General features: G+C 38.3%; 1 protein-coding gene across 1 annotated transcript in view; it reads right to left on the minus strand.

Moving 5' to 3' along the window:
- Nucleotides 1-16,669, minus strand: part of Trhde (thyrotropin releasing hormone degrading enzyme) — a 468,335-nt gene that overhangs the window by 437,684 nt on the left and 13,982 nt on the right. The window contains exon 2 of the mRNA XM_008834550.2: nucleotides 13,268-13,541. Within this exon, the coding sequence (XP_008832772.1) occupies nucleotides 13,268-13,541 (274 nt within the window). The remainder of the gene's footprint in view (nucleotides 1-13,267; nucleotides 13,542-16,669) is intronic.

Consider the following 16,669-nt stretch of genomic DNA (forward strand, 5'->3'; position numbering starts at 1 on the left):
GAAGGAAGATGTTAATACATGATCTTTTCAGGCAAGCAACCAAAATCTTGGAAGTTTTCTTTGATTCTCTCCTGTTCTTTTAGCCCAAGTCAAGACATTCACAAAGAACCTACTGTTTTTTCCTTCAAAATGTATCTTATGTTACCCATTCTTTGAATATTTACTCACTGATTTCTGTGAAAAAGGAACTGTGTTATGTGCCATGGGGAATGTGTGTGTGGTGAGTGTGTGTGTGTGTGTGTGTGTGTGTGTGTGTGTAATTCTGTGAATTTCATATACATTTATAGTGCATTATATGTTTATAATTGCATGCATAGTATTTATAATAGATGAGCATGCTTTTACCTGGAAACAATTCTTTTCCTCAAAGATCCTCCATCTAGTCACTGAAAATAGATGTGCAGAAAACACCATGAACTTATTAGAGAATCATAATAGAAGGCAGAGTACAGTTTCCAAAGGTTTCAGGGAGAAGATGAAACTTAGAACTGCTGGAAGAATGGTATGCTCTGAGGGTAGACTACTTTTGCTTTTCATACAAATAGTCTTTAAAATTTCCATTCAGTAATTGAATCACATCTTCCATGGATCCATGTGAGAAACATAGGTCTCATTACCATGTGAGAAAAGTAAATGGCAGGTAGAGAATTGCCTTTACCCAGGCAAAACTTCCAAACTACATGCTCAGTTGTTACCTTCTGGTGGGCTTCCAAGATTTCACTTTTCTCCTTTCAAAGTATTTGGCAAACTAACTTGAGATACTTAAAACTCATTTTATTTTATTTTACTTTTTCTTTTCTCAGACAGGGTCTCCTTGTAGCCCCAGCTGGCCTGGAACTCACTATGTAGATCAGGCTGGCCCCAAACTCACAAAGATCAGCCTGCTTCTGCCTCCCAAGCACTGGGATTAAAAGCATGCACTGACACATAAGGCTGGGATACTTAAAACTTATTTCAGTCAAGCCAGGCATGGTAGCACACGCCTTTAATCCCAGCACTCAGGAGGCAGAGGCAGGTGGATCTGTGTGAGTTCAAGGTCAGCCTGGTCTTCATAGTGAGTTCCAGGCCAGCTGGGGCTACAGGGAGACCCTGTCTAAAAGAGACCAAAAAAAAATTATTTTAGTCATCTAATTTCTTTATCTTTTGGAAAGGTTTCCTTATTTTTTTTTCTTTTTCTGATCTACATTTGTCTTTTGAGCCTGATCTGTTGATTCCATTTCATCTCTTGCAATTCTCCACCCAGCATCTTCAGCTGAATCCCATACACTTGAGCAGATAAACTCTGAACCATGTATACCTAGGGATGGGTGCTGGCTCTGCCACAAGTGAGCTACAGAATCAAGGCGAAGAGAGCTATTCCTACTCTCATCCTCATCTTGAAATATAGGTATATTAGTTATTTTCTCACCATCACTATGACAAAATAATTGACAGAAACACTTAAGGGAGGAATTACGGCTCATGGTATCAGGTTAATCCATAGGTTTTTGATGCCGTGCACTTGGGAGAACGCCATGTGGCTGCAGTGTGAAGGGGAAGTGCTTCCTCACCTCACTACAGATGAAGAGCAGAGCAAAGAGAACACAGGAAGGAAGTCTGGCAATCTATAGCCCACAAGAAGATGCCCCTAGTGAAGTACTTCCTCTAAATGGGCCCCACATACTACTTTTCACTAATTTTCACTTATTCTGTCCTCTGATGAATCTATTAAGGCATTAGTTCATTCATTAGGCCAGAGCTTTTGTGATGTGTTCGGATCTGGAAATGACATCACAAACATACCCCTGGGTGTGCTTTACTCATCCCTTAGGTGTTTCTCAGTCTAATGAAATTGAAAATTAGGAGCAATAACAGTGTATGCCTCAAAAAGCTAAATTGAGTATTAAATGAAATGATACATAGAATGATGTCTTGCAGCTAATAAATACTAAGTAAATGATACCCGTATGTGTCATGATATATTGGCTTAAAAGACACATTTCCCCTTTCTTAATAATTCCTACCTTTTTAGTTTTAGAAATAATTTTATAAATTACTAAGTTTTCTAAATTAATAAATAAGGGGAATTATTTTTCCTTTAAGAAACTATCTCTCAGCAGGACATGGCAGTGCACACCTTCAGTTACAGCACTTGGGAGGTAGAGACAAGCAGATCTCTGTGAGATCAAGGTCAGCCTGGCCTACATAGCAAGTTCTAGGCCAGCTGGGGCTACAAGGAGATCCTGTTTCAAAAAGAGTAAAAAAGAAAAACAAAAAGGGAGGAAAAGAAGAAGCCATCTCGCCCAAGTTTCTAGCTGTGTTGTACTGATTTTTTTCAAAAATCCCATATCTGCATCGTTCTTCAAAATATTCATTCTCCCTCCCTGAAGTCTGCGGACTGCTACTAAGACCATCTGATGGCAGTATCCTAGGAAGATTTTAATTTGCATATGTTTTCAGGAGCCTCAAGCAATCCTTCCAAGATTCCATGGTTTAAGTCTTCATTTATGTGAGCATCCCAAGATCCTACATTTGAATTTCTCTTTTACTTAAGTTTTAAGTTGCTTTCAATTATTTTCAACCAACTAATTAATACACTTATCTTCTTACTATAAAGAAAAATCCATGCCAGGCATAATGGCTTACACCTTTAATTCCAGGACTTGGAAGGCAGAGGTAAGCAGATCTCTGTAAGATCAAGACCAGCCTCATCTACATAGAGAGTACCAGGTAGGCTGGAGCTACAGGGAGACCCTATCAAAAGAAGAAAGAAAAGAAAATCCAGTGCCCTTCCCTTCTCTCAATATTTCCTCTCACAAAGAAATCTCTCTAAATGCCTTCTGTACTTACCAATAGTCTCCCATCCCTCAAACCGAATGCTTTAAAACTATTATCCATATTCTTGATGTTCTTTCGTGTTCTTCTTGAATATCTAGAATAAATATTCCACAGATTTACCTCTCCTTTATGAAGCAGTGCCAAGCACCTTTATATTCAAATAAGTCAAGCTGAATAGTCAGTGGAAAATGAAGACATCAAAGGTACTGTGATAGCACTGCCTCTCTCAATCACTGCCACCTACCAACGTTTCTGACTTCTTTATCAGGCCAGATGGCTTTCCTTTTTGAAGCAGTGCCTTGTACCTCTCAATATTGGGCAGTGTGTTTAATATGAAACTGTCTACTAAACCTCTTACACTTTGGCTTTTTGCATGATGTTTAACATGGTATTAAATCCACAGAGGATACCACTGGATGTTAAATCAAGTTTAATCAAAAAAGTTTAGAAATATTTAGCAAATAAATATTTGCTATCACTTCAAGTTCTATATCTGTGTGAACTTCCTAGGAATCCAGCAGGTCTATTGTCCACTCGGTAATCTTACTTTTGACAGATTTTTTAAAAAATACATCAGGTCATTATTAAATGTAGTAGCATAATCTATATTTGAAAATGAAGAGAAATGGTTGTCTGTGGTTTTAAAGAATATGACATGACAAATAATTTTCATGTGAACCATACATATGGAGGGTGATTGGCCTTAGACATTCACCAGTTCCTACCCAATTTAAACCTAATCAGGATACAACAGCATTGAACAGACCCAGTGGGTTTTTCTCCTGCCACCTGGTCTGATAAGGAACTCAAGAAACACTAGTAGGTGGCAGACAGTACTAATAGTACTTTTGATATCTTCTCCCTTTACTCTGAATACAAAGCCCTTCCAGGATTCTTCAGAAAAGAATTTTTCTGTTTCCTATAAGCCAAATCCCTAGAAATATTAACGTATCTCAACAATATATTATGGGTAGTATTTCTGAAATTTAGCTTCAAATCCTTTAGGAATCATTTAGACCTGAGTGATAACAACTTTACAGTATGATTATTTATCTCATCCTTTGTGATATTTGACAATTATCCAGAGATTACACACACATGCACACGCACACATACACACACACTGTGCTCTAGCTCATTTTTGTCTAAAACAAGATGCAAAGGATTTGCTGCTATTCATACCACCTATGATTTAAACAACTTCTTCTTGCCTTCTATCCACTTAATTTCTACTCTCTAATTCTTGGAAAAGTTGAATTCAATAGACATGGTGAACCCTAATCATACATGAAAGCATAACATAACCAAGAAAATAATGAAGAAAATAAAATGAGTCTCTTTTGAAAATAATGGTGACTCTTTGATTATCCTCATATATTTAGATAAAGCTCTTAATATGATACAAAGCAAGTTCAGGTTCTTCAAGGCTCTGCCTAAAGGAAAAAAATCAAAAGTACTTAACATGACATAAACATGCCTCATGATCTGGCATATGCATAAATCATCAATTTCATCTCTCATCCCAACCCTCCTCTACGCAACGCAACATTGTACTTCCTTTGGATCATAAATACTGGCCCCAAACAGTCATTTAAAGTAAAAGTCATAAATAACTAAGAGATAAAAAAGAGAGAGAAAGTAAAAAACAACAATAAATCAAATCACAATGTAAGTCAGCAACACAGAAAAAAGAAAAACCTTTGTATCATTAGATTATATGTGGTTACTTTATCCTAGGTATGTCAAGAACATATCTAAGAGGCAACCAGCTGCAGTCACCCAAAATCGTCCAGGAAGACTAAAGGAAGAAAGAAACCAGCCAGAATCCTTTTCCTTCTCACTACAGAAAGGGAAATATACCTGGCCAAGCACCAGGCAGTCTGGCACACATTATCAAGCATAAAGACACTGCAATTGTGAACGCTGTACACCACCCAAACTGTTCCATTCAGCAGGGTTGTGTGATTTTCACTTAGGCTTTTCCCTTAGCCTCTATTGGCCTCATAGTATATAGATTCTTAAACCTCAGGGCTTTGATGAATTGTGGATTACATAACAAAACCCATTAACATCCATCACTGAATCTACCATCAGCTCAAGCCAGCCACCAGGGAATAGAGATTTGCTGAGGCACACTCCATTACACCAAGATCCAATGGAAACCTTGGGGCTGGAGAATCTTATAAACTCCTCCATTAACTAGATTTGGCCTGTGCAGTCTTCCTCCTCTCTGTTATTAACACATCCCTCCAGCCTACCATTCGGCCTACCATGTAAATATACCTGATTTTTCAACAGCTCTCATTCTTTAAATAAGTCTACAGTCTGCTTCATCTCTCCACTCCTACTTTTTCAATAGCAAATTTTAAAGTGTTTATTAATTTTTTAAGTTAGCGTACAAGATAATAGATTTCATTATGCAGTTTATACACACTTTGTACTTATGCATCCGCTTTCCCTACCCTCTTCCACATTTCCCCTTCCCTTCCTCTTGCTGACACCTTTCCTTCACATGGTATTCCCTCTTCTGCACTCATGTCACTTGCATTTCATTACCTTCTCTTTTTAATGTCCCCCATACACACCCTAAGATCTCTTCTTCATTTTTCATGGACCTCTTTATAGTTTCAACACACACACACACACACACACACACACACACACACACACTACACTCATATAAGAGAAAACATGGTGATTGTTTCTGAACCCGGTTTATATTACTTAACCTAGTGATCTCCAGTTCTATCCAGTGTCCCCCAAATGTCAAGATTTCATTCTTTATAGATGAATAAAATTCCATTGTGCATATTTATTATATTTTCTTTATCCTTTCATGTAATGGTGGACCAGTTATATTTCTGAGCTACTGTGAATAGTGCAGACATAAACATGGATGTGCAAGTATTTCTCTGGTTAAGACTTAGAGTCTGTCCAACATATACCCAGGAATGGTATAACTGGGTCATACGGCAGCTCTATTTTCAGCTGTATGAGAAACCTCCATACTGATTTCCATAGTAACTGTACCAGCTTACATTTCCACCAGCGGTGAATAAGTGTTCCTCGTTATTTTTTGTTTGTTTCCTTAATGATAACTGTTCTGACTGGGGTAACATGGAATCTCAAAATAGTTTTAATTTGCATTTCTATAACTGCTGCATCTATTTCTTCACTGTAAATTCACTTAATAGAAACTACTGGCTCTGCTCCTACTATACTAATGACATACAGATCACTTCTACTAGATGTAAGAGACAGTTGATACAGGATTGGGTCACCCAGTCAGGTCTGCAGGGGTATAAGCAGTAGACATAGCGATGCCAAGAGTTTGAACACTTAAGAAGCAAAAAGACAGAATTGATGAACTTCCAGAAATAAAGAGCAACAAAGGAAGACACCCACATGTGTGCATGGGTGACCACACCTGCACACATATGTGTATACACGTGACATGTATACACCATATGAAAATTATTTTAAGCTGAATAAAATGGGACTTCTGTTACGCAGTAAAAGTAAACTTTGTCACCCAAACCGTTATTGAATATGTCAATTGTGTTGTAATGATATGCCTCTTTTAAGTATGTTGTTATTAAATAAATCATTTTTAAAAATTTAAAAAAACTGCACACATATGTGTATACACGTGACATGTATACACCATATGAAAATTATTTTAAGCTGAATAAAATGGGACTTCTGTTACGCAGTAAAAGTAAACTTTGTCACCCAAACCGTTATTGAATATGTCAATTGTGTTGTAATGATATGCCTCTTTTAAGTATGTTGTTATTAAATAAATCATTTTTAAAAATTTAAAAAAAAAAAAGGGTAATTTATGACTTTCTTTGGGAAGAGCTTGGGTCTGAGGAGTTATGGGGAGGGGAAACCCAGTGAAAAAAAAAAAAAGTAAACTTTGTCACCCAATTGATTACCTATAGTGCCAAGGAAAACAAGGAATAAAACTACAGAAATGTATATTTAATTGAATTTTTGAGAATTTCATACAATATATTTTAATCATATTCAGACCCCCTCCCCTATCTGCACCTCCCCTTATTACTTCCCATCTGATTTTATGTACTGTATTTTATATATACTATTATATATATATTATATTTTTAAAGGAATATCATATCTGCAAATGCCCGTCAGTGTGGGTCCATCCACTGGAGCCTGGGTAACCTACACAGCATAATAGCCTTAAAGAAAACTGACTCCCTCTCCCAGCAGCTATTGGTTGTCAAGAGTTCCTCACTTAGGGTTGGGGTTTCTTATCCACTTCCCCACCTCTGTGCTGGAATTTTGACTGCTTTGACCTTATGTAGGTTTTGTGCATGCTGTCACAACTGCTGTGTGTTCATGAGTAACTTCCCAGCTATATGTAAAACACTGTTTCCTTGTGGTCATCCACTACCTGTGGCCCTTACAATCCCCCACTGCTACAATGATCCCTAAGCCTTGGGAGACAAAGTTGTGATACAGGTGTCCTCCTATTCAGAGCTAAGCACTCTGCAGTCTCTTATTCTGTGCATGTTAGCCAGTTGTGGGGAAACCATATTTTATAGCTAAAGAAATTTCCAGGCAAAGATGTAAAAAATTAATTTTATAAAAGAGAAAATACAAGCTAGAAAATAAACAGCCCAGCCTCCAATCAAATTTTAGAGGAAGTATAAAAGAGCTAGGATTCGTTGAATTTTAAGCTAAAACTCTTTCTCATTCACGGCCTCATCAGATAAGGGAAACACTCAACTTGAGAATAGTTTCAAGAAAAAAATACAGATCATCATCAGGAAAACATGACCAAAAGATCAAACCAAGAGCACTGCTTTCTAAGACCTCAAACCTTTAAAGCAGTACCATATGGCTTTTTCAAAAAGGCAAATGTCTTTATTAAAAAAAAAAATGTATATGGGCATGCCTCATGAAGTCTCTCTGTTAAGTAATGATTATCTAATAATATTTACTCTGTCCCGCCCTTACCTCCCTTTGCTTCCCTGGGCTGCACAGCTTCCGGTGTCCTGGTGCCAGCACCTTTCCTGGGTAAGTCCAGCACCCACTGAGCCTTGACACCCCCAGTCTCTTTCACCCTCCCAGCTCCTCCGCCACATCTCTCCTCCTAGCCTGGCTACTGGCACATTTCTTGTGTTGGCACCCCAGACACCGGGGCTAACCTCTGGGCCCAGAGCCACCACTGCTTCCTGATCCTTTGCATCCAGAGCAACCCAGTTCCTCCCGGTAGTCTCTGGGCCTGGTCTCACCCCCATACACCTTTGCTTCCCTGGGCCACTCAGCCACCAGCTTCCTGGTGTTAGCATCTTTCCTGGGTGGGTCCCATAGCCCTCCCGGCCTTGACTCCCCCAGCCCCATTCACCCTCCCAGCTCCCCTCCTAGCCTGGATACTGGCCCATTTCTTGTCTTGGAACTGCAGACTCCTGGACTGACCTCTAGGCCCAGAATCTCCACTACTTCCTGATCCTTTGCACCCAGACCAACCCAGTTCCTCCCAGTAGTCCCCAGGAGCCCTCGGGGGCTCTTCCCACCTCCACCTCCCTTTCCATTCCTAGGTGGCACAGCCACCAGCTTCCTTAGACCGGCACCTTTCCTGCTCCCAGGCCAGCCTAGCCCCCAAATTTCTGAGGGAAGCATCTTTCCTGGAGGAATCCAAAGCTTAGGAGATAGCCTGAGAGCATCTGAGCCTCATCTCACTTGGGCCTCTGTGGGGACTCCTGAAGACAAAAGCAATTTAGCAACTCCAATATAAAATCAAAAGAGAGAACCTGAAGCCTAGACCAACCAGCTTTTCATGCCCAACAAGTAAACCACAAAGGCACAAAAAGTTTACAAAAAGAAGCAGTTCAACAAAGGAAGGCTTGAGTCTCACACAAGAATATTTACTCCATAAAACTTTGATATAGACAAAGATTTATCTTAAAGAAATCTATAAGAATAGTCTTGTTTGGTAGAGTAGATATCTCCTGATAGATTAAAATTTAATATTTTTTCATACATATACTTCCTTAGACTTAAAGTAACAGAGCCAATACAAAATAAGCATTGGTTTGTTTTTTTTTTAATTCCAACTTTGTACATATTGAAATGAAGCTGAGGTTATCCAATTGTAGGCACAAACTGGTTTTAATTTGGAAAACAGTTTATTCAAAGACAAATTTAAAAGCCCAAAGGATGAGGCCAAGCATCAAAGACACAGGGAACAGCACTGAGCCATAACTGAGGAACTGGCAAGACTGACCAGTTTATTTCAGAATTGCTATGAGCCAGTGTCTACTGGATCTTCACATTTTTACTTTCTGGAATGCTAATAGCTTTTGTAATAGTCATAACTCTAGCCTCACCAGTGCCTTGAGTCGGAGGACAGGGAAGAAGCACAAGTTACTTGTCTCATTTGGTAGCAAATCTTCAGAATGAGAGGCATTGTGCTCAAAAAGCCAAATTCAAGTCATCTCATCTGCACCTGGACCTCAACTGACTGGTAAGAATGTCAGCCTCAAATGTCAGTGTGATGTCATTAATAGAATGAGAGAGAGTATATATTAGAGAGTATATATTCTATGTGGATTGGGTATAAATAATTTGTGAACAGAGACTGTTGATTTAAAAACAAGACCACAAATTCTTTGGCAACCCTTCCATCCAGAGCTGGCAGTTATGCCCTCTTCTGTGGAGTGTGGACTATCCCCAGAAACCTGCATATAATCAACAATATGTTGTAGAACTAAGATGTGACTTCTGAAATATAGTACAAAGAACATGCCATATAGCTTCCACCAAGATCTTTTGGGAGACTTACATTTGGTGTTCTGAGCTGCCATGTAAGAAACCAAACCGCACTGTTGCCACCATATTTTAAGCAAGTCCAGGCCATGCAGGGAGCACACGTAGATGTTATAGCCCACAACCCCAGCTCACATCTCAAGAGACTAATAATACAACTTCCAGACAAATAAGGTTGATTCCTAGTGATTCTGGCCCCTTTCAATCGGCCCCTTACATTGTGTCTCCCCAGCTGAGTCTTAGACAAGCCTGAGCAGATATAAGTTGTTGCTCCCACTATGCCCTTCAAATTCCTGACCCACAGAAACTTTAGGCAATAAGATGACTGACTATGTCAATCAGTTTTAGAATAGTTTGCTCTAGCATTAGAGTAACTAGAACAGCATGGTGAAGGAAGAACTCAGACTTTTAGTTTTCAAATAAGAAAACTAGAATAATGAAACATTAAGTGATTAAGGTCGTAGAGATGCAAGGCAGGAATTCTGAAACAGACTTGTCTGACTCTCAAATCCAGTTTAGAATCATCATACTACACTGTTTTCCATACAGTCTTCCCTACCTTCTTATCTTTTCCTGTTAATATTTCCCCAAACAAGGACTGTGGGCACATAGAATCTGCTGCTCTATGACCAAATCATCATTTAGGGTCCTATTGACAACTGTCTTCTCCATGAGGACATCCCTGGATTTGAACTGTTACCCATTTCTCCATCTTCTAAATGGTCTTGAGATTATTTTCTAAAACTTCTGCTTGACAATTAATGAATATTAATGACACTGATTCATAATTGGTGAATTTGTTGTTTTCCTTATGTGCAGTCCCTGGTTATCTTCTTGAGTTATGTTCCTAGATTAAAGCTGAAATCTAAACACCTACAGGACTGAAGCAGGTAATAGCCAACTGTGAAATGGACTGGGTACAAAAAAAAAGTGGTTTGAATTATGTTGCACTGAGAAGTAAATTTCAAGCATAGATGAATCGGTCAGCACCCAACTGTAGCCTATTGACTTTCTTCCCAGTATAAATCATCACCTGACGGATTACATATATAGGTGATTATTGCCTCTCACGTTAGAAGAAAGATACCTGAAAGCAAGAGCTTTTGCTGTTTGCTGCTGTATCACCACAGTCTAGAACAATATGTGGCATCCAGTCAATAAATATCTATTGAAGGAATAAATGAATGAGAAAATACTGCAGAATAGGGATGCAAGTCAAGTGATATAAGATCTTTTGATTTTTCAAAAGAAGCCAGAAATCATTTTATGTGAAATCTCTGAATTTGTAAATATTGACAACTGGTTAGAAAAATGTTAAGCCATGTTAAGAATGGATAAACACAACATATTTGCAGATTAGCATTCAATATGAAAGTTGGATTTATAGTCAGTGTACCAGGGGATCTTCCACTTCTGATATTTGTAATTATTTGAAACAGTGCTTTGCAAAGTATAGGTGGCTTGTAAAGCAAATAGTGACGGTAATGATTGTGGCTCAAATATTCACACCTAAGGCACTGTGATGATTCTGCTATGTATTATTAATATGCTACTCAAGTTCTTTTCTCCCAGCTCCAAGAAAATTGCCTCAGATTCTGATCTGAAATGACCACCTGGACTTCGCAAGACCATCCCACAACCAAGATTCAGATGCTAAACTTCCTCCCTTTCCAGCTGCTAAGGGTTGAGAAATGTCATTCCCATGTGCTCCCGGTAATAAAGGGGAAAGTCAGTGAAAAGAAAATAGATTGGATTTCAAAGGGGTGACAGAAAAAGAGAGTGGAGTTTCAAACTATATTTCCACAGTTGATAAACAAGGGCTCCCAATGGCAGTTCTGTTTTCTCTTTTACTGATTCTAGTATTTTTAGATTATACACTCTGAAATTTTCTTTCAGTGGAACTTTCAATGTTCTCTGGATGTATGTTTTATCTTTCTACATAATAATTAATAAGTAGGAATGTTAAATGTTTACTAATTACTTAGAGATTCTTAACCCTAATAAAAAGTTGCACCTAAATAATTTGAGTTCAACTGGCTTTACAAATGGGTCTTAGCAACAAGAACAATTGTGTAGGGCTGAGAACACTTTAAGGCACTTTAAAGAAAATACACTAGGGAAAAGCATTTCCAGTGTACTTTATGGTAGCTGAGCAACAGCAAGTCAGTCATCAAGTTTTGAAGACACAAGAGGAAATGAGATGTCTTTGTGTTCCTTTGCTATGTATGATCCAATGAGTACAGCCTTGAAATGTCCACAGAAGACATCAACAAGCATCAGAGGAATTCAACATTTCAAATGATTATATGGCTCCAGAACAAAATGCCTGCTAGCCTCTATACTCAGCACTTAAGGTATTATTTTAATGATTATACAAATGAATTCATCGTACAGTTTTTAAGTGGTATTAATTTTGTATGCAAGCAGATTTTATTTTTTTAAACAGCCTCCACAGTGATTTAAATTAAAAGTAACACTGAGAAAAAATTCTTAGGCAAAACTGTTTTTCAAATGTTGGGTTATTATAAAGCTATGAACTCCCTACAGGTTAAAAACATAGATTTCTATTCACTTATTCTGCTATGTTCAAGGAACATTGAATATAAGAGCTCTGTGGTGGAAAGAATCACAAGATGAATTCTCTCAAAGATATGCAGGTAAAACAGGGAAACACAGATTCCTTAGGGCACAGAAGAGAAAAGTCGAACCCTGGGATCAAACCGACAGATTGGACTTATGGTTCTTGAACCTGGGTAGCTTACTCAATCTCTTTAAACTTCAACTACGTATATGGAAAAATGAGAAGCTTAGTACCTTTGGCATTAATATGAAATTTAAAATAAATACTTAGTTTTGTGGAAACCATTTAAATAAGGAAGAAATTATTCATTCAGCATAGCCTGACATAACATAATACAACAGTATTTGTGTATGTAAAAAGTGCTCAGAACACCATGATGTCACAAATGATGGCAATTAAACAAAACCTAATTGATCATTATCATAAATTTAATGCAGACAATGCTTGCTATACCTCCCGGTCCCTAAGAAAATTAAATGAAATAATAACAAAATATAGAATGACAGCTACAATCTAAAAGCTCTTAGATAGAATTTTTAAGAGCAATGTGTGTTATATTTGAATATACATATGTGATAATTGTTTAATAATGTGTGTGGAAAGAAATTCAGGTCAGTGTTGTATCTAAGGGAGAGGGCAAGGCAATGAGATCAGGGAGGTCTACACAGAGCACTTCAATCCTATTCATATGGTTTCTTCTCAACAGATGCCTAGTCTGTATGTGGAGTTTATTCTATTATTTATCACATTTTCTGTACATTTGAAATACTTCACAGTAGAAAGCAGCAGCAGAATCAAGAAATTTCCCAAAAAGGTCAACAGCTGTTCCAAGACTACCCAGAACTATAGTGGAGATGAAGAGAGACAAGGACCATGAGAATGGAAGACAGAAATGGTTAAAGAAATAAGAAAGCCAAGTAGAGAAAAGAAGTTCCCATCTGTGTGTGAAACCAGGATGACATTTTGTCCTCCAGTTGTGAAACAGTTACAAATAATTCCTGTTAACCCACAAATCAGGTTACATTACAGAGTGGACATTATCCAAAACATCATTAAGCTGAAAATACTTACTACAACTCCACTCTTGGTGGTAGTTTCTCTGTATGTGAAGTTGCAAATCGCCCAGGCTAAATAATATGTGGACATGAGAGGGGTCTGTGAAAAGTGATCTGTTACCCATCCATCTTCCTCAAACACAGACGTTTCCACTGGCATATTGGATAGAGACAAATAGGTTGCTTGATGTTTGATGCTGATTTTGAAAGTTGCCTTGTAGATTGGCTCGTCAAAACATGGAAACGCTTTTCTGGCATGTGTAGGCGAAAACTGAGTAATGCCAAGGAATCTGGAAAAAAAAAAAAAGAGAAAATGACATTGCAATTATGTGTGTGTGTGTGTGTGTGTCTTCATTTAAGTTAATGGCCCCATTCCTTGCTTCTGAATTCATGACTAATATAAAAGTACAGCTCATATATAATATACTGCCCTTGCAATAAAAGTTCTTCAGGGACATTTTTGTCTCAATTAAAGTAAATTCTCTAAACCCTGAACAGTCCTTACTGGATGAAACACTACACTCTACAGAGAAACAACTCACTGGCACATTGGCAAACACGGGGAAATAATGATTCTCTTTTACCATGTATATCACTGTCCTCCCTGAAACTTAGCACATACAGCATACAAAGATACTGAACCTGGAGTTCAACCATGACCATCAGAGGTGGGGAAAAAAGACCCTTATAGACCCTCACTGGAAAATATCTAGACCTTCAAATTTGAGAAAATGTAATCTGATTTTGTAAGACAAATGACTCTGAAACATATTAAATCTTGGTCTGAATTCTAGTTCCAAAACATTTTTAAACATACCAACTTTGATAATTCCTAAACTTTCCCAAAATAAGAAAATACTCAAGTCTAACTGCAGAAGTATAGTAAGTAGGCTTAGAGTGGGTAATAAAAGTGATGAAATACACTGTCATTGTGAATAACATACAGGAAAAAGGCAGCAGTCACTGGTTACAGGATCTTCAACCTTCCTCTGCATTGCCATGTACATTTCCAGTGCACAGTCCAGAGAGCACTGATTTTGATGACAATGGCTCACCCTGTCTGTGGTGGCTTCACTTTCTCGAATTTCCGTTAACCACAGTCAAATGCAGACTAGAAACATTACTGTACTGTGATAAGACTTGAAATATGTAGTGAAGGGAGACCGTATTTATACAACTTTTACTTACTATCGTGTTTTATTTTATTACTAGTTGCTAATCTCTTAATATGCCTAATTATGAACTAAACTTTATCATATGTATATACATATAGAGAAAAACACAGTATATACGGTGCTCAAGATTAACCATGAGTTCAGGAATCACTGAAGGTTTTGGAATGTATTCCCCATGGGAAATGGTAAACTACTATGTCCATGAGATATAAAAATAGATGGTAAAGATATCCAATCAATAAAATAGGTCTACAAGTCATACCTATAAAATAAACATAAATATATGTACATATATCAAGTACTTTTCAGATAGAACGGTATCTCATCACAACTAAATAGAAGTAGCTCCTTTATCCCTTTATAATCTGCAATTACAAATGAAGACACTCAAATTAAGTTCTTTAAGGACACTCTTCTAATTAAGAACTTATTCATAACAAAAGCTAAATTTTTCAGCTCTAAAATTTTCTGTAAGGCAAGTCAATATCAGATATTTCATAAGACATTAAAAAATTCTAAATCTCTGTCAAAGGCTCTTCCCTCCATGAGTAGCTCTCCATCACTCACCTCTCCATCTCCCAGGGCATATGTGGTTAATATAACACAATACACTTTCACACTAAGCTTAAATGTGGCTTCAAAATTATTCTCAGTATAGGACAGAGAGAACTGCCACCAAATACAAGTGGACATGCATTTTGAATCTGACAAGCTATCCAATCGCTGTAGGTGCCATGTGTATCAAATCTTATTATCAATCTCGGTTCAACCATGAGGCATAAATATTCACACCATCTTAAAAGTATGAAGTTTAGGGCTGGAGATATGGCCAGTGGTTAAGAGCATTGGCTCTTCTTGCAGAAGATCGAAGTTCAAATCCTAGCACCCGCATGGCAGCTAACAACTGTTCATAAGTCCAGTTCCAGGAGATCCAAAGTCCTCTTCTGACATCTGTGAGCACCACACAACACAGGTGCACTTACACACATGCACGCAATACACTTATACACAAAAAATAACTAAAAATAAAATGTTTTTAAGTATGAAGTTTATAGAGTATGAAGTTTCTGTGGTCATAGTTTAATAAACTAGTTTAAGGAACAAAATATATATTCTAGTCAAGATTTATCTGGGAATATTTGGTTTTTCACCCAAGCTTCATCTACATAGCACATGATAATTGAAAGTACCAGACTGGTGGAACTAACCTTATTGGATGTTCAACAGCCGTAGTTTGTGGCCTAATGTGGTCAGAGGGACTTAAAGGACGCTTTTTGTCCCTTACCCTCGGGAGCCTGGGAGCCTGAGGTTCAACTAAGTCTTAGCTACCTCTCAAAACTGCTGACAGACCTAAGCTGGCAACTTTCCATTCTGCCCGCGGCCTTGGCCCAAAACCTTGGCAGGCAGCTGGGGCCCACAACCTTGGCTCAGAGCCGGGGCCAGATAGCCTTGCTAGATAGCCTTGGCCCACGGCCTTGCTCTCTTTTCCAGCATACGGTTCTATTCTTCTATAATCAGAGATTCCTCCCTTAATGTGCATCAGAGCCCTCATGCTCTGACTGATGTAATAGTTTGCAGTCTGTGTTCCTTTGTTCTCATTCTCTATAAAAACTCATGCTTGAGCTTCAATAAATGAGACTTGATCAGAATCCTGTCTTGTCTCCATTTCTCTTGCCCCTTGCCTCATCTACATCCCCACCCCCCAATCCAGGTACTTCCTGGAAGTTCTGCGGGTCGGAACCGAGTCACATGCGGGGTGGCCTCCCGCAACCCTCCAAGGTCAACTAAGTTCCAGGGGACTATGACACATCTCTCAAAATGTTCAGTAACTGTGCTGAGTCACTTGTCCTCTTGTTCAGGGAGAACATGGAAACCCCACGAGATGGACTTGAACCAGTGTCCAGTCTACAAAGAGGAGGGTCAACTCAGAGGAAGTATCTCATTCACGCTTCCAACATGGTCGAGCAGGACCTTTGACTTATCTTCACATAGATGGAGCTAGTAAAAGAAAGAAGCCAAGAGCTCCTCCCAAGCCAATATGACTGCTGAGGAACACATCCTCAAATGACCTTAACTGTAAAAATAATTTGATTTATTTGAGCCAACTGTGTGGTCTTAAACACCCAAAAGGAAAGTATAACCAAATAGTAAAGTCATCAGTATATATCTTAGGAGTTTAAGGGATTACATTTCCCAGACATTAGGCATAAGTCCATATAAAAATCATTTAAACAATTATATCT

This window comes from Nannospalax galili, unplaced genomic scaffold (genome assembly GCF_000622305.1).
Source record: "Nannospalax galili isolate Female #2095 unplaced genomic scaffold, S.galili_v1.0 scaffold76, whole genome shotgun sequence".
NCBI lineage: Eukaryota > Metazoa > Chordata > Mammalia > Rodentia > Spalacidae > Nannospalax > Nannospalax galili.